The following is an 18,265-nucleotide window of genomic DNA, read 5'->3' as shown; positions in this document are numbered from 1 at the left end:
CTTTTCATGTAGTAAAGTGAGGTATGACGAAAAAATCTTCAACATATTTCTATGCGAGATAATGAAGATCATGTTGCTAAAACGAAAGTGTTTTCATTTAAAATTTTATCTTGTATTAATCTACATGGTGAATTAGTGATACCAACAGCCTAGATCGTCTAAGACCCGTGCCTTTTCCGTATTGTTGCAATTGCTCGTATGCTAAGCCTATTTCTTCAGGTTATTTGTCCTTTATATCCATTGTATCCGTTCCAGTATTTGTCATATTTTTAGTTGTGGGCTGACGTAATATATGCTCGTTTCTTGCCTTGCACAAATATATTTAACATGCAAAAATAGAGAGATTAATAAAAAATTATTTTAATAATATATATTATTAGTTTAACTTCTTCCTGCAGGAGGAACAATATTTTTTTCAGAAAAAAAAATCTTGCGCTCTTTTGCCACTCGTGTTTCTGTTTTTAGGTAGCGGAACCCGCAACCCTCTTCCTTGAGTTCTCTATTTCTTCTCTCCATTTTTACCCCTTCTTGTCTCTCAGCCATGGCTGCTCGAGCCCTCTTCAGATGGGCTCTCCTCCCTTCCCCCAAGCGCTTGGCTCCTCCTCTCCTCAGAACCCCTCGATCCCGTCTAACCCTCGCCCCGATCGAGGCCTTCTCCTCCTCGACCTCCACCACCAATTCCGCCACCAACTACCTGAGGCTGACGGACGAGGAGCTCATGGCGCTGTGCGACATAGACACGTTCAAGGCCTCCGGCCCTGGCGGCCAGCACCGCAACAAGCGCGAGTCCGCCGTCCGCCTCAAGCACCGACCCACTGGCATCGTCGCCCAGGTCCTCTCTTTCTCACTCTCTTTCTTTCTTAGACTTCATTTCTATGATGTTGGCTTCTGGGTGGTTGGTCTTTCTTCTCTCTTAATTTTGTATTGCTTGCAGGCCGCGGAGGACCGGTCCCAGCATAAGAATCGGGCGTCGGCTCTGGCTCGGTTACGGAAGCTTTTGGCTCTAGAAGGTGACATCATTCAGAAAACAGAAACCACGCTATTATTTTTATGTTATTGTGAATTCTGAGATCGAACTCAAGCTTTTCTTTTTAAGAATTATTGTCTACGAACTGCCAAATGAGAAAAAGTGGGTAGCTTTTTATTGAATCATCTTTGTCTACATAGAAAAGTTTTTTTTTTTTTTTTTTCACAGCTGTCATTTGATTTTATAATGTATTGTTTCTATTGCAATCTTTCAGTTCTGTGGCTGTGGATGGATGAAAGAAATTTTTGTTGGTGAAAATGGAGTAGCATTGAAAATTCTTCAACTAGGAAATCCAAAATTTTTTCTTGTGCGATAGGAAAATTCAATTTTTGTTGGAAATATTTAAGAGTGTAAGAGTAGTCAATTCACATTGGAAAATAAACATTCAAGGTGCTTGTGTCCTACATTCTCGAAAGCACACAATCAGAAAGATCATTTTCTTGCACTAGAAATCATATGCAATATGAAAGATGTTATTTTCCTCATTGGTGTTGTGTTTCAGGCAAGATTGTATTTAGGTACATCAACTTCATTCTAGTTGTTCTTGTGTACACTCATGAAATGATGCATTTGGGCTCTGATTGCTTGTAGCCTTTTAGGCCATGTTATTGAAATATTGAGTGCTAGGCATTTTGCCAAGTGGTGGTAAGGCACCTTCTTGGAGATAAAATTGTCAAATTTTTTTGTCTAATCAATAAATACTAGGAAATAAAGACAGGCAATTTCATATCTCTGTATCTTCTCATTTTTCTGTTGTTCTTGTTCATTTTCCTTCTTTTCATTTATTTCATTTCCTTTTCCAATTTCTTTTGTTGTTACTGCTGCATCTTGGTGACCACTATTGTCATTACCACCTTCGAGAATGATAACCATGTATGATTGTGACAAATGCTTTATCAAAAAAAAAAAAAAATGAAAAAAAAGAGGAAAAGGGAGATGAAGAGAAGGAAAAGGAAGAATGGAAGGAAGAAAAAATAAACAGTCTTAGTTAAACAACACCACCAGCGTTGGTTCCTATCACCATTCTGTGGCTTGTCCTCCCCCTCCATTCCTTTGTCTCTCTCACTTGAATTATTTAGTTAGACATGAAGTTGAGGAGCTGGGACTTACTAATCTGCATTTGGCCAGCCTCAATCCTTGCTCACCAGTTCAAACCATGCAACCATACACTTCAATCATACTTGGTTTTGTTCAGGATAGGGAGGACTGCCTAAGTATCCACCTTTAGATATCTGCCTAGAAAGCTGTGTAGGTCCTAGGCAAGGTCCCTCATGGCCACCCTACTTGAGATTGGTGCTTAGGTGGTTGCTCTACCAATTCATTTGACCAAGGTCTGCCAAATTGGTACTGAAACCCGTACTGATTGGCAGACGGGTCGGTACGGTACCAAACCGGTACCGTACCGACACACGATACGCTTGAGCGTGAACCGGCATGCTCATTTTTTTTAATTTTTCAAGTTTCATTAATTAATAATCAATACTTTTCAACTTTTTTAATGATTTTAAGTCTAATTTGATATTTTTTTGATGTTTCTATGATCTCGGTTTAACCTAAAGGATACATCTTGTTGTTTCTATGATCTCGGTTTACAAGAAGCAATATGAAATATTCTCAAATCAAGTAGTGAGGTAAAAAATATAAAATAGTACAATCAATTATATATATTTAAAGTACAACATACATACCGATATTTAAAATCTTATCGAGTGACGATGCTTCTTGTAGATATTCGGATCATTAGCATAGTCAGGAGGTACATTAGTCCCTCCCTCTAACTAAGCGGCGTTGTAGTCTTGTATGTTCATCCTATAAGGAACGCGTTCCGAGTTATAAATATTTTCGCATCTCTCGTTGAAGCTCTGGCTCTGAGAGGTATTCTCTGGCTGATAAAACTGCTGTGAAGGGGCTTATCCAAATAAGTTGGCTGCAAAATTCAACTGCTAAGATGCTCCGAGTTACGTAGGATAGTAGCCACCGGAAGATACGTTAGATGCACCATATCCATATCTGGATCCATATGGGTCATAGGCTGCTGTGGCTGCGGGTAATAGATCTAGTATACAACTTGAAATCTGATATGTGTATGGATCCTACTCCATGTGCGAGGTTCTTTGAAAATGCATCGTGTTTTTCTAAATGATTTTGAGGAGCCCATCTTCTATATACAATCCGATCCTCGCGGGCTCCACTACATCGTGCACCGTGGTCCTTTTCCTATATAGCGTGCGTAAATTAGGACTCACTGGTGAATCGAAGACCACTGTGTAGTTATCTCATAAATGGTGGTCTCATGTCCTCCATTCTTTTTCTGGCCAGCAGATCTATGACCACCAAAATTACTGCTCCTGGTCTCTGAATTTGAGTGAAATGGCTCCTCCTTCACACTTTCTATTGGGGCTGTAGGTGCCTTTTGTTTTTCTTTTGTGTGTACTGGGCAGCTGCCTGCTTATCCTTCGTGCCACTCGCTGCTTGCTTACCCTTCGTGCCACTCGTTGCCTGCTTACGCCTCGTGCCCCTCTTTGTCTGGCTATGTTGGAGGGATGTATGTCGCCCCCTGACCGAGTCGACCACGTAGCATAGTGGCCTTGTCTAAGCATCTCTCGATCATATCTTTGAGAGCATGTCTCAGACAAGGAGTCATGTAGTGACCGGCTCTTCTATGGCTATAGCTGATCAGTTAGAAAAATGCATAGAATATTGCTCTTTGCTCATTGCTCATTGCCCATTGCCCTACATTGATCCTAGTCTCGCTAGCCACGAAATTGGTCGGTTGTGGAGGCGATCCTCGCTCATCAAACTTCGGCTCTTGCTGTTGGCCCACAAGCCGTCTGATCCTAGGATCATCCTTATCATTAACGAAAATATTATAGATCGGATATGTGCACTTTAGCTTCACTGCCTTCTGAATGCACTTCAATCTCAACCTCAGTTGTAGTGAACATATACAAAGGTTATTGAGACGCTTCTGTGTCAAACGGTTTCTCTACTTGTTATAAATGAGGGTACAGGTGGACCAGTTGCACTCAGCCACTCGAGGAGATCGTATAGGAGAGGATTCAGATAGCTAGCCGCTTAAAATTTTTTCGGGATAAACCAAAATAAATCCACCATTCAGCTACAAAAATATTAAAAAAAAATTATATATAAAATAGTATCATATTAGTAATCATCTTACTCCAAATAAATGTCCTTATGATGTGTAATATACTTGGATTCATAATTTTCTTACTTACGATAGCTGCCAAGATTTCAAAGCTGTCAGTGCTCTCTCTAAATATTTTGGTTTGTAAAAAAGAATCGTATTTTAATATGTTCATAATTGAAGATACTAGTTAATTTACATATGTCACTTAAGTTAACTTACCTCTTCTAGACATAGAGTCGCGGCTTCTAGATCAAGCTCCATCTTGTAAATCACATTTTGCAAAGCGATCAGAGGTTCGTCATCCATATCGATTCCAAGTATAGTGTACTGAAATCTCGGGTTCAAGTAGTATGCTGTATATAGAGTTCGTTGTTGTCTTAGTAAAATTGTACAACTACAGGAGTAGTTTAATTTTCAGCGTTCTTGCTTGCTGGATGCAAGTTCCTACCCATCTAGTAGTTCCACCGCTGCTCAATAATGTCGATGTACTATTGGGCATACATTGGATTTGCCTTCTTGATTTGAATGGTTGTCCTCTTTATTATATGATATAAGAAGCCCATTTGGGGGTACCTCTTATTGTCCACGGCCCGAAGCACTTCATAAAATGGTCTGATAGCCTTCACTATTGTAGTGGCCCGCTGTCAGAATATTTACCTCATCACCAAGTACTCGACAATGCTTCCTTTGGTGCCGGTTCGTATATCTACTTTTCTACCACTCGGAACCGACAAACATTTGACGTGGGGCTACTTTCCTCTCAAGAAGGCTATCAAGTGCAATATAGTTGGTAGCAAGTCGTGTGACTTTTGGTCTCAAAATCTCTCTCCCCTTGCATACTTTTTCATCAGTAAAAAGACTCATGTATGGTTATAAATATATCTGGTGATGGTTTGAACTGTCTCCACTGTCTGCTGCATCCTATGAATCTTCGCAATGTCCAAGGTATGCCATACCGGCCCGAACTGGGCAGTACGGGGCGTATTGTACCGTACCGATTCGATATCGGTATCCGATACGGGTGGCACACTGATACTCGATATGCCAAAAAATTCTCTATCGTACCGTACTGTGCTGATACTATACTAGTATGGCATTGGTACGAGGTCTGGTACCGAGACGACAAATCTTGGCAATGTCTATCAACATAAGGTTAATACAATGTGCAGCACATGGGGTTCAGAATATATCTGGCTGCCGCTCCATCGAAATCTTCCTAACGGCCTTATATTGTGGCCTATTATCAGTGATGACCTGCACGACATTCTCCACTCTTACCTGATCAATCACCTTCTCCATCAATTTGAGGATGTACATGGCGTCGTGCACTTGATCGGAAGCATCAACCGACTTATAGAAGAAAGTTTTTGTATCACAATATGTTAAGAAGTTGATAATGCTTCGCATGGTAGGATCGGTCCAACCATTACATATCACGGTCAGTCCATATGTAGGTCACTTACTTTTGTATGGGGCAATCTACTTCTCTAGCTCATTATTGTCAAGTTCACTGTAGATGTCCTTCAGTTCTAGAGGATCTACATCGGAACTAACAGCCTGTATAGAGGAAATGACAAACCTATAGTACGTATTATCTGCCATATTCGTTGGGATGTGGCTGAAGTAGAATCATAATTCAATAGCTCGCCACATATCCTTCTTCAACATTGTGTCAATCCTCTGCTGCTTCGAATTTCTGCTGGAAAAGGTATGCAGATCTAAATCATGGATGGCTGCTCCTGTTGGAATTTCTCTGGATGATTTTTTTTGTTACCAAAAGCCTCCAGCATAGATGCAATACGATCACCGCCTCTGCTGACGGCCTATTTGACTGAGGAGGTCCTCCTGAACTCTGGTTTTGCCTTGCTGCTCGCAGAATTAGAGCTCGACTCGTAGTATGAGGGCTCAAATCGAGCCCTATGCCTAGCCACCTCATCTTGCTGTCACTGATCATCCAGCCTCACTTGCATGACAGTTTGGATATGTACCTCCTTGTTGTTTGGAGCGGACGTCTCCTCTGACTCCCTGAAGTGATAGAAATGTGTCTTTCCCGCTCAGTGGTTTACCTTCGCCTTCTTCTTGGAAATCCTCTCATTTGCTGCTCTAAAATCAGTGAAGTGCTTCTTCATCAGCTGCTGAACCTCTTGTGGGCATTTCCGGCGCATAGATACGTCGGGATAACCACCAGCTAAGTACTGCTTCAACCTAATTATTCCTCCTTAAACTCTATATTGCACTAGTTGCATTCCAATGGTGCAAACCCAATAGCATTTGCCCATGATCCCAACCAATATTATGCTTTAGCTTTTTTTCTTCGATGGTTCCATTCCTACAGGTTTATCAAGTACGCCAGTTTATTAATTATTTAAAAATAACAAAATTTTATTACTATGAAGATAATTTTTTACCTCAAAATATACATCTGATTTATCTAATACATAATATTAATTTTTCATTTTTTATTTAAATATTTTTAATAATTTTTAAATTTAAAAATATGTTTAAATATTATAAATTCAAAAAAATATGTTTTCTACTTCAGAAAATGGTTTTGAATTATGTAATATGTACTACTATTTTTTCATAATTTTTGGTATTAATTTTATATTTTTAATTATTTTTTAAAATTATAAATACTTTTTAATTATAAATATTTTTAAAAATTAATTTCAGCTCAGATTCATGTAGAACTCAAAAATGGATGCTACATATATTTTTTAAGGCTCGTGGACATGTATCAAAGGCTATTTATTTCTTATTTTGTTTAAAATTTAGGCTTAGGTCACTATGCGTATGATCGCATCAAAACTTAAATAAATGGACATCAAAAATATATTTTTAATTTTTAAAAATTATATATAATCCAAAAATTAAATTTTTTTATGTCATTATGTAGATCATCCATAGGTCTATAACTTATAATAAAATCAAGCCCAAGTCAAAAATTTTGGCACGATCTTTTCTTATTTTGCAAATTTTGAGCTATTTTTTCAAGCCAAAAAATAGAAATAAAGAAAATGAGATAGGGGGGAGAAAGTACACCTTATTTAGGCTTGGATTTTCCTTTAGTTGCATTGAGTCGGTGTGATTTCGCAAATTGGAAGGAAAGAGGAGCCGTTTAGGCATGTTAAGCCTAGACGAAGCAAAGAAGGCCTTTCCAGCACCTCCTTTTAATAAAAGAAGCAAAGGGGGGAGAGAGCCCAGTTCTGAACCAGGTCAACTCAGTGCGAACTGTCTGAGTTCGATCGAAACCGGCTGGTTCCGAATGGTTTTGGCCGGTTCGGTCCGGTTCCAGCTTTTCCGGCCGGTTTTGGTTGGTTCAGAACTCATTTCAGCCGATTTGGGGGCGGAACCATTTTTAATGGGCAAACCGACCCAGTTCCTCGCTGGGTCGGCTTGGTATAAGCCGAATCGGGCGGTTCGGTCCAGTTCGGTTCGGGTACCTTGCTTTTGACAATGCATACAACTTTTATGACTATCATTTGTGGCCTGTAATCTCATGGTTTCAGTTGCTCTTCAAATTGGCTGTCAGTAACTGACATGAAAAACATTGATCCACCACTAGGCATGGATACAACATGGTTTGTACTATTTCCATACCTTGTAGCCTAATTGATTGACCAACATGTCAGTCTCAAGGTGCACAAAGATTGTTAATGCTAAAATTATTTGTACGGATTTTTTAAATAAATTCATACTTGTCCGAATAGAACAGAAACATAAAGAATCATGCATATAGGTGTTTACCTGGGATGGTTTGAATTGCTGCCAGTTGTGTGGAACCTGTTGGTTTGAATCTCAGTGAATGCCAATAATGCAAAGTGGCTTTTACAGGATCACGCACAGATAAAGCTTGTAGCTGATTTTGTGTCGGCCAGTGTTGCCTGTTTACAGAGGACTACCCACTTTTGGTAGCCAACACTAGCTTATGGGCTGAACTGCAGAAAAAAATGAAAAAGAGAAACAATTGGTTGACATCATTTTGTTCATGTTTTCTGGTTTGTTCAAATTAGTTTTCTCTGTTTCTTCCTTCTTTAAGGTAGAGACCATCTCTGACTAGTGAAATTCTCTTTTCTTTGAATAGTCAGAAAGGTGATAGACTTGAACGATTACACTCCTCCTACAGAACTTCTTCAGATTCTACCTGCAAAGTCAACAATCAGGGGATCAGATGTTGGTCCTCAAATCGGTCCCAATAATCCAAAATTTGCTCTGGTATTCTTCTGATTACACTTGCAGTTGAGCTTTTCTGTGCACGCAGAGATCTTAATATCTCCATATGTCTTTCCTCAAACAGGGAATGCAAGCTTTACTAGATCTAATATATGCTGTTGAAGGTTCAGTGTCAGAGGCAGCAAAAATATTGGGGTACGTTATTTTCTATGTATGTATTTATATTATTTCAATATTTGTGTGAATTAGCACTTTTGAACTGTAAACTGATATATGATTCTCTTTTTGTACGTCAATGCTTTTCTTGAAGAGCATGAGATGCATTCATTTATGCAACGTGCTACCTTAATGTCAATGTATCGAACTGAGCTAATCTGGCCAGGAAAAAAAAAAGGAAATATGCAACTATTTTTGATCTGTGTACCACAACAGAAAAGTGCTCATCACAGTCAAATGTAAAAAAAAGGGAGATCTTCTCCATTTGGAATTTGAGAGTCTGGTTCTTGTTGATGCCCATTGCTGGAAGAATGATTTATAGCCTGGTAGCAGAAATCTTTTATTTAGGGCAACACACCCACTTTAGAATCTTTCAGGAATCCTGAACTGGCACCAGCTTCCTAAGAGCTTCCTCACTCAAGTGTTTTTAGAATATCTGCTTCCACATCTACTCTTGATTCTAGCAACTAGGATTTATAATCAGAAAAATAAACTTGAAAGGACAAGTTAGTTGCACTACACAGCAAGTACCTTGGTTATTGAATTGAATAGGTTCAAGAGAACTTGGGGCTTGGCATTCCTTTCTCTAGGTATTTCTAATATTGTCTATAACAGCTGTTTATGCAAAGAGAATTTTTTTTCCCCCCGGGGGTGGGGGTGGGGGTGGTGGTGGCAGGAGAGGTTCAAAACTATGGTACAATTTTAGGTGCATTGGCACCTTGAAATCATCATGACCCTCCACCCCCATGCATGCGTTTGGAAGGAAAACGCCTTGATTTGCTTAAAGGTGAACGTTATGCTGAGATTGCGTTGTCTCAAGGACAGAAAAAATGACAATAATTGGAAAAGGGATTGATTAAACAACTCTAACATGCCAATGAAATGTAAGATTGACCTTAGGGAAAGTGTAACGATCTATTCAAAAAGGCTAGCCAAAAGGTGTTACTTGGGTTCATTGTTTCTGTATAAGTACCTAAGATTTATCTAATACATGGCCGACATGGGACTAAATACACGCCCGTATGGATCTTCACATTCTCTCCCTATTTAAGCTTTAACATCCTTTCCAGGCTAAAAGTCCATATCCATTTATAAATACCATAAATCCAATTACAGATACCACGATCGGCCTGTGGTCAGTCCAAAAGGACCTATGCTATAGTGTCCCTTAGTCCACAATGGGATGGTTCCGCTCTGTACTATTTATAACGATTTAGGATCTCACCCAAAAGGCTAGCCAGAGGTATTACTTAGATTTCTTGGCCCTATATATGTACCCAAGATCTATTCAGTACATAGCCGATGTGGGACTAAACACATGCTCATATGGGTCCTCACAGCAAATGTTTATGATTTCATCTATATTTGATATGCTTCCAATAAGTATCTAAAGATGCTAGAGCAAAGAGTTATCTAGACCAAGGATTGCTGTGCCGGTACCGGGCCCCGGACCGGTTGCCCGACGGCATGGATTGGTACGGTGCCGTGCTGTATTGTGCCGGGCTTATACCAACATAGTAGAAGAGGCCGAGGAGAGGGAGAATGGGAGAGAGAAAAAGAGAGAGAGAAGGCGGAGGCCGAGGGAGGTCGACAGAGAGCTAGGCGGAGGCCGAGAAGCCGCCGCCGCGCGGAGGAGGCGGCAGAGGCTAGGGAGCCGATGCACGAAGGAGGCGAAAGAGGGGCTCCACATCCGATCTTCTGTTTCGTTCGAAACAGAGACCCGGAGGGGGGCCCTTTTAAAAAGGGTTTGCCAACTTTCACTTAAAAATTTCAAAAATAAAAGGGCCCCCCTCCGGGCCCTTGTTTCGAATAAAACAGGGGACCGGATGCGGAGCCCCTCTTCCCCTCTGCGTGGCGGCTCCCCAGACTCTATCGGCCGGCTTCCACCTTTCTCTCTCTTCCTTCCTTTCCCTCTCCCTCCCTCTCCTGCTCTCTCTCTTTTCTTCTTTTCTTTTATTGCCGGAATGGTACCGATCTGCCGTCGGTTGTCGTTATCATTGTTGAAACTGTCCCAGTCCGCCGCTGGTACAGCTTGAGACGCTCCTAACCGGGCGGTTCGGAATGGTTCCGCTGACCATGATCTAGACCATTATTGTGGTCATACTTTCATTTTAATATGGTGCTAATGTAACATTTCTTGAATCAGCTAATTAAAGAACCTCATGTAACACAGGTTTTTGCATTGTCTGCATGACCAGTATCTTGCATTATGAGTTCTAAATATATCATTAAGTGGATCACATAGTTCAGTTGACATTGGTCTGCCTCCTTTGTTGTATACTGCAGGCTAAGCACAGGTGCTCTATCAAGGTTGATATTATCAGATGATTCTCTCCGAATGTCAGTCAATGGCCTCAGGACATCGATGGTAAATCTATAAACTTTTTTACTGACATATTAATTAAAAAATCATTAAATGAATGAAAGAGTACAAATTAAGAAAAGGGGTTCTATTGGGATCAAAGATGCTTTATGGCAAAATTTTCCCTTGCAAAGATATTTCTTCCTTACCTCTCCATAGATGGTCTACTTTTTTGACCCCTATAACTACATGGTGAAAAGAAGCTTCACTAGTTTGAGTAATACCTACAATCACATTGAAGATGTATCTGTTCTGATCTTATAGTAGCTGGAAATTAATACTGACTCCTGTAGATATCTGTGCAAGTGGTGGCATTGTAATGTACATTGAATGGCTCAAATTGTTAAATGTGTTCTTAGAGGATGTGGCCATATAGTTAAAAAGACAATCTGAAGTATGAAAAGAATTAATCTACAGTATGTTTTGAGAGTTTTACTGTGCATTAACAAAGATTGAGACTCTTATGTTAAGTTTGTAGCGTAATATCAGAGATAATAGAATGCCAAGTAGTATAAGGTTGCATAGGCTGAGCACTAACCAAATAGCTCACAGTGAGAAAATGACAAACAAGATGAAAAGGCACTTCGAAGATCATGAAAGTTCACTTAAATAAAGTTCCATCTCTCAAATATTATGACCTTAATAATGGTTTAATAAAGCTAAAACATTTTGAGTTGTAACAAATTATTGACTTGATCTCAGATATAGGATTCTTTTAGTCAATATTTTGTAGGGCGCTAAAGAATGTTTTTGTGAGACAATGACGTAATATGCCCTTTGTTGTTGAAGTTATTGGTAATTCATTCCTGGGAGCTTCATTAGGGTTTCGTTTATTAGATTCCTAAATATCACTATATCACACTGCATCTATATTTTAGATGGATAAGCTGAGTTAGATCCACAACCTTACGTTCGAGACATGAATGTATTGGTATTATGCATCATCCTGGATATGCACTTTACTGCTGATAAAAATCATTGATACTACTAAGGTTTGTAGCACCAGGTATGGGGGGTGTGCCAATACATCCCCATATCTATTTATGGTTTGCTGAAATGGGGTGGTAGGGCATGCAGTATGTACAGGTATGCACCACATTACAGCATGGCTGCAGTAGTACAAACCTTTCTACAGTCTGTATTTCAACCCTTGGATACTACTAGAGAACACTGATCGGTAGCATTTTAAAAGAACAAAATTCCTAAGAAGAAAATTTGAAATGTTTCATATGAATTATCTAACTTTAAAATGTTTTATTCTGTATCTACAAGAGTCATAGTAAACTGAAAGATCGCATAAAATAGTTCTCTTCATACTGGGCCAATACTTATGGTAAGTGATTTAACAAGATATTGAAGTCATGATAGTAAGTCCAGAAGTTGTGCATTTCACTCAATATGATATGTCACAAGTTCACACTTGTTAACGTGGCTTGGTTAAATTAACTTCTGTGCCAGGTAAATCTGCCAGGTAGATTTATATAATTAGCATTACTGGGGAAGCATTGATTAGCATGGACTAATATTTACTGGCACTAATTGATTTCTTGGATGACTAAAAAAATATTACTTGATGAAATATTGCAACAAGATGTCATTTCATGCCACTATCCAGTAGTATATTTTTCTTCATATGAAAGGATTCACCATGAAGTTATTCCTTCTCATATCTTATTCTATTATTATGTGATAATTAGGTTTCAGTTCATAATTCTTGTAGTATGTTGTTTGTATAAATATTTTGAGCCATAAAGGTGGCACTTATAACGGATCAGCATGAGATAACTTTCCTCAAGAATGAAACATCAGGTTTCTGTCACTTAGTTACAGATCAAGGAATATGGAGATGCATAGGTTTTAAGGAAGAAGGTTTTCTTTTTATACAATGGATAAGTTTAACCCAGGTTTTTTAGTATGTAAAACCAAATAAATATTAGTTGATGAGATACACAAATACTGGGATTCCTTTTCTTACTGATTCTGAAGGTAAGTTAATGGAGTGCTCTCATCCCCGCCCCCCCCCCCCCCCCCCAAAAAAAAAACCCATCCTTTTTTTTTCTTTTTTTAAATCAATCCCATTAGGCACCATCCAAAAAGATAAACTCCCTATGGATCCTCGACCCTAGTTTAAAAAATAGTTTCTCCATCCTCTATCAAACACCACTCCAGCATGATTAGTCATGGGAATTGCTGTTATCATTCAAGAAAACATTTGATTATTTAAAAGAAGTTCTTGGCCGAGAAGACCCTGTCCCTCAATATTGCTGCAATGTCAGTTGGCCAGCTTTAACAACCCTTTATGAAGCCAGTAGCGTTTGCTTGTCTAATTCTATCTAAAACGTGCTCAACCCTTTATCCATAAGGAGATCTAATTCATCTCTGACTATAAAGTATCTTCCATAAGCACTTCAGCTGCTGCCCACATTATAATTCATCAGGTGTTTTTCTATAAATAACAAAATCTAAAAATGTTTCCAATTGCAAAATGTGGAAGCCTTTATGGCTGATAAGCTGCTGGAATATAGGTCAATTATGCATTAATGAAGGATAGAACATGCAACATTCATTCTTGGTGGCTTATGTCATGTCATCTGGACTTTGCCTCCACATTGAAGGTGATACATGAAATTGAGAGCCAAGTCATTTATCTTATTTCATACAGGTTGGAGAACTACTCTGAAGCAGGTGATCTAACAGAAATTGCTCAGGCACAACCAGAAGAGTGTTCAACTGCAAACCCTTAAGCTGAATCTTTTTTAGTTACATATTCTAGGTCTTGTTGGTTTCATTTGAATTTCTTCAACCTTGTTCAGTTGAAGGAGCACCATCAGTAGTGAAACCTGCAGATATGCCGTGTTTCTCAGTTAGAGATAGAGGTGCATATGAGCCGAGCTGAGCCTAGCAGCAGGCTGTTCGAGCTTGGGTTGGTATATATATATATATGAGCTGCTTGAACTTTGTCTCAAGCTCAAGCCAACCTTGACTTCAGCTGTTCAAGCTTGGCTGATATGAGCCCTGATCCAAGCTTTTATCGGGTTGAGCCGAGCTTCTTTGCTGTTTTGGCAACCAGCTCATGTCCGAGCTCAGCTTTTTTATGAGCCCAGCTCTAACTCCGGCTCATTTTCTAACTAAGCTGAGCCCGAACTGAGCCAATCCCGAGCTACTAATAAGCAGCCCAGATCATTGCACCACTAGTTAGAGAGCCTAATTTTTGAGAGCCATAACATTCTCTATTGCTGCAGTATCATAAGCATGGTGGATCCACATCAAGTAGCAGAGATGCACATCTTAGGAAATTCTGGATCATAAGCAGTGCAATTATTCATAGGAAATTCTAGCCATTATGCCATGGATGTCAGACCAGTGAATTTATATTAGTCAAAATGATGAGATGTGGATAATGATGGCTAAATCCTAAATGATAATAAAGATAGCTAACAGTGATAACTTACTGTTTTGTGAAGTCATTTGGGGAGATAGGCTTATTGCTGTTCTAGTAAAAAATTTAGATCCATGCAGGTCTAGGAATTAATTGCATAACTTATAGGTATGGTAACTGAAGAATGATCATCAGCTTATTCTTCTTATAACAAATTCTGCAGACTTTCTGTCTTTATAATTTTCTCCTGTCTATATTTTTTTTTTTTATCGCCCTCTCCCTTTGATTTGTCTAATTCCTGTGTGCTTATCATCAATATATGAACTAGGTCTTCTTTAGATATACTCTTTTAAAAGGAGTTGAAATGTTGAATATTATAATCTTAAATCTGACATTGACGTGCTAATCATCTTTACCCAGTAAGCAAAGTCTCTCAAGAGCTAATCACTACATTGGCACCTTTTACATCTAAAGGTCCAATTAAGCAAGGGCCACTAAGAATTCATATCCATGCACTTAGGCAATCAAAAAGTTTAGTATGTGAACTTGGATTTCATATTGAACAATCTTGCTGATTCCTCCTGGCAGCTGGGCTGTCATTATGTATTTAAGCTAACCTAGGTATGAAATAAATGTCTCTAGCAGAAAAAAGGATCATTTGACTCCATGCAAGATGGTGATGAACAAAGAAGTATATAAGATAAATTTCAAAAGACCAATTGAAACATGATTTTGGCTATGTGGGCAGTTTTGGCACATACTTTGGCTAATGTTTGTTGTTATAGAACTGGTATGTAGATGTCGGCAGTCTGCTTCTCTATGATGGGGCACTTTATGCTAGCGATGATGCTTCATTGCAGACATGTTCATCCAGTCATTAAAAAAAAAATGGATCTTTTAAGGTTGACTGTCTTATGTTCAGGATTTAAGTGGGCAATTGTAAATGCCATTGCACTATGACATTCTTTTCATGTGAGAGCAGTATACTATACTGGGCATGCAACTTGCTTAGGGAAACTAACATTATGCGAGGTTTTTATTTTTTAATCTTTTTAGGGCATGTTTGGTTGAGGGGAGTTGGGCTCTAGAATGAGAATATGAAAGTAATTTGGTTCTAGCCATTTTGTTGGAGGGAGTCCCATTTTCATTCTAATTTCAGAGGGAAATGGGAATGTCCCAATCCCCTAAAACCCAATGCCTACTCTCCCTTGGTTTTCAAATTTCATTCCGATTCCGGTAATGAACCAAATATGTCAGGTGATATGGCCATTCCGATTTTCATTCCATTCTGATTCCGATTTCGGTCGCAAACCAAAAACACCCTTAATGTACAGATCCTATCATTTTATACTTCACAGTGGAAGGCATTACCTAACTGTGCTTATAAAGATGCATCTTTTTTCCCTTTTTTTAGTGGATTTCTTTCAAATAGCTACATATGGAAATACCTAATACAGAAGCGGCAGTCTTTAACACTTTTTTGAGCTTCCTTGCAGGGTATGAGACCTCTGAAGTGAGATTCTTGAAGAAACCCGAGAGTAATTATGCGAAAGGTCATAATATGCCTCCTTCCTCAAATTTTACTTTTTATTGTTATTGGGATTCATAAATTTGATAAGCCATGTTACCTCACGTCTCAAAGAAGTATAGGTTCTTATCATCACTTCTCTCATTGGTCTTTAGGATTCTGCCTGTTTTTTAGGCATGGGATGCTTGTATGCCAAGACTACTGAAGGGTCATCTTGTTGCATCAAACTGAACAGATTCTTTCCTGCATTGACCATGATAAAAGCTGCAAATTAGTTTGCTCTGGCGGGACTTTCATATGCTAATTCATGCATCAGGCTATTCACCTACCACATTCTAAAGACTTTCAGGAATTTTGCACAGTCAACTAGCCCCTTTATTCTCTATTGGTCATGAATCATATCATCTATATATTATTACATCGGTGTTGCTTTATGTAGGTTGAATAAATTGAAGTCACTTTTTGTATCTAAACTCTTTGATTTAACAATGAAAACCTATTTCATCTTCATTTTGATGTCTAATTGTGCAAAGTCTTGATTGGTTCAAGAATGCCCAGAATATTTAAGAAAGCATTGTGGTGTGGCAGAAAGATTTTGCCTGAACACATTACATGTTAGGTGTGCAATGAACATGGTATATTTGAGGAGGAAGGAGCATTTGATGGACACATTAAAAACACTCCTATTTTAGTGTATGCACTTCTTTCATTTTCCTAGTCATTTAGATGTGGAGTGAATACAAAGGGGTATCTATACTGTAATAGTGAAGCGAATCACCACTAATTACCTGCCATATCACCACCCTGTTTGCAGGGCTGCTCTAGCAGTCAGGGATAGAGCGGTGCTCGAGCTGTGTGTCTGTCTTAACCCATCGGTGAAATTCTTTTATGTCGGACCAAATCTCAAAATTGATGGCTTGACTACTACCCTAATGGCAAAGTCAATGGTCTGATTGACTATTTTGATTGCTATGAGGAAACCTGTGCACTTTCTGGAAAAGGTGGAATGCAAATCACTGACTTTTACAGAACTAATCGGTAATATGACTAGTGATCTCTAGCATTTTTCAGTAGTAAATGCGAGAAGAGGAGGAAGAAACTCTTCGGGCTCGTTTGGTTCGCAGGAAAGGGAGGGGGGAAAGTGTGGTCAACGGGAAAGTAATGAAATGCCTCTTGTTTGGTTGGAGTTTTCAAAGGAGAGAGATGGGAAAGTTGTATTCCCATGGGAATATGATTCCCACATTTCATGGGAAAGTCTTTCCCATGAGAAACATGGGAAAGTTACTTTCCCATGAGGTGGGAATCACTCCTTTTTTATTTTTTCCCAAAAAGACCCTTCAGCATTAAAGAAGCATTAAAGAGGCATTAAAGACCTAATTTTTATTAAGGGCATAATAGGAATTATACATAACTTTCCTAGGAAAGTGGATGGTCAACCAAACATAAGCACTTTGGAAATTTGTCACTTTCCCATGGTTAACCAAACATGCCAAAAGTGCTTTCCTAGGTATCCTCTTCCTAGGAATCTGATTTCCAGGAATCATATTCCTAGAAGAGAAAATACTTCCCGCGAACCAAACGAGCCCTTCATTGCACTTGTAGAAGACATGAAAGAGAAATTCTGACCATCCATTGGGTTTCTTATGAGGCCTACTACTGTGTTTTCTTGTATAAAGGCACTTAGGAATGGAATGAGTAGATATTATAAAATAATTTAAATTTAAAGGGAAGATATAAAAACTATATTTCAAAAAAAACATTTATTTATATCAGTAAAAGAATCTTTTGCGTATTTGACATCAGAATTTCATAAGGGGTTTTTAGCAGCAAACCAAGTTAAAATGGAAATCAGAGCTAAACAAAAATTTAGGTGATTGTTTTGATTTCTTTAATTTATTGTAAGGAATTGCCGATGAAAAAATATGCTTTCTAAACATTTTGAAATTTGCCTACAATCCAACCTTTAGAAAGAGTAATACCAATGCATGATACATCTGGAACCCATGGAAGGAAACAATCGTGTGACGGGAAATCATGTGTGCATGAAGGAACAATAGCAACCATAAAACATTCCTGCCTATAAATTACCCTCATTAAAATGCAAATGAAGTAATGCCGTACAAGTCATTGGTTGAGACTTGATTTAAATGATTAATATACAAAAAAATGGATGCATTTGTCCATTTAGGTTGTTTCAGGAACGAACTAAAACAAGACGTTACGTGACCCCATCAAACCCATGTTTGCAAGTTAAAAAATTATAGATCCCTTGCTCAATATGTTAAGTTTAAAGGTAAATTTTAACATGCTCATTGAAAATGTTTTTGTTAAAAATTTCTTTTATTTTTTATGTGCGAATGCATATCGTGTGTCTGTAAAGAGATGAATTTACAGCAAGATCTGCAGGTGTACGTCATGCAAGACAAGCAAAT

General features: G+C 38.6%; 1 protein-coding gene across 2 annotated transcripts; it reads left to right on the top strand.

Annotated features, from left to right (window-relative positions):
- The first annotated feature begins 396 nt into the window (after window positions 1–396).
- Window positions 397–16,343, top strand: LOC103706695 (Class I peptide chain release factor). Of its 2 annotated transcripts, none has more exons than XM_008790899.6 (7): window positions 397–832; window positions 935–1,010; window positions 8,260–8,390; window positions 8,473–8,543; window positions 10,851–10,932; window positions 15,802–15,858; window positions 15,989–16,343. In XM_008790899.6, exons 1-6 carry the CDS (start codon window positions 542–544, stop codon window positions 15,820–15,822), a joined length of 672 nt encoding a protein of 223 aa, XP_008789121.3. In that variant the 5' UTR covers window positions 397–541; the 3' UTR covers window positions 15,823–15,858; window positions 15,989–16,343. The 2 variants fall into 2 exon arrangements, with proteins under 2 accessions (XP_008789121.3, XP_038984268.2); XM_039128340.3 differs by having other exon boundaries at window positions 16,008–16,147.
- The last annotated feature ends 1,922 nt before the right edge of the window (window positions 16,344–18,265 follow it).

Source organism: Phoenix dactylifera, chromosome 11 (assembly GCF_051530095.1).
Source record: "Phoenix dactylifera cultivar Ajwa chromosome 11, Ajwa_hap1_PhDact_Kaust_v1.1, whole genome shotgun sequence".
Classification (NCBI taxonomy): domain Eukaryota; kingdom Viridiplantae; phylum Streptophyta; class Magnoliopsida; order Arecales; family Arecaceae; genus Phoenix; species Phoenix dactylifera.
This window is presented reverse-complemented; position numbering and strand designations above follow the sequence as displayed.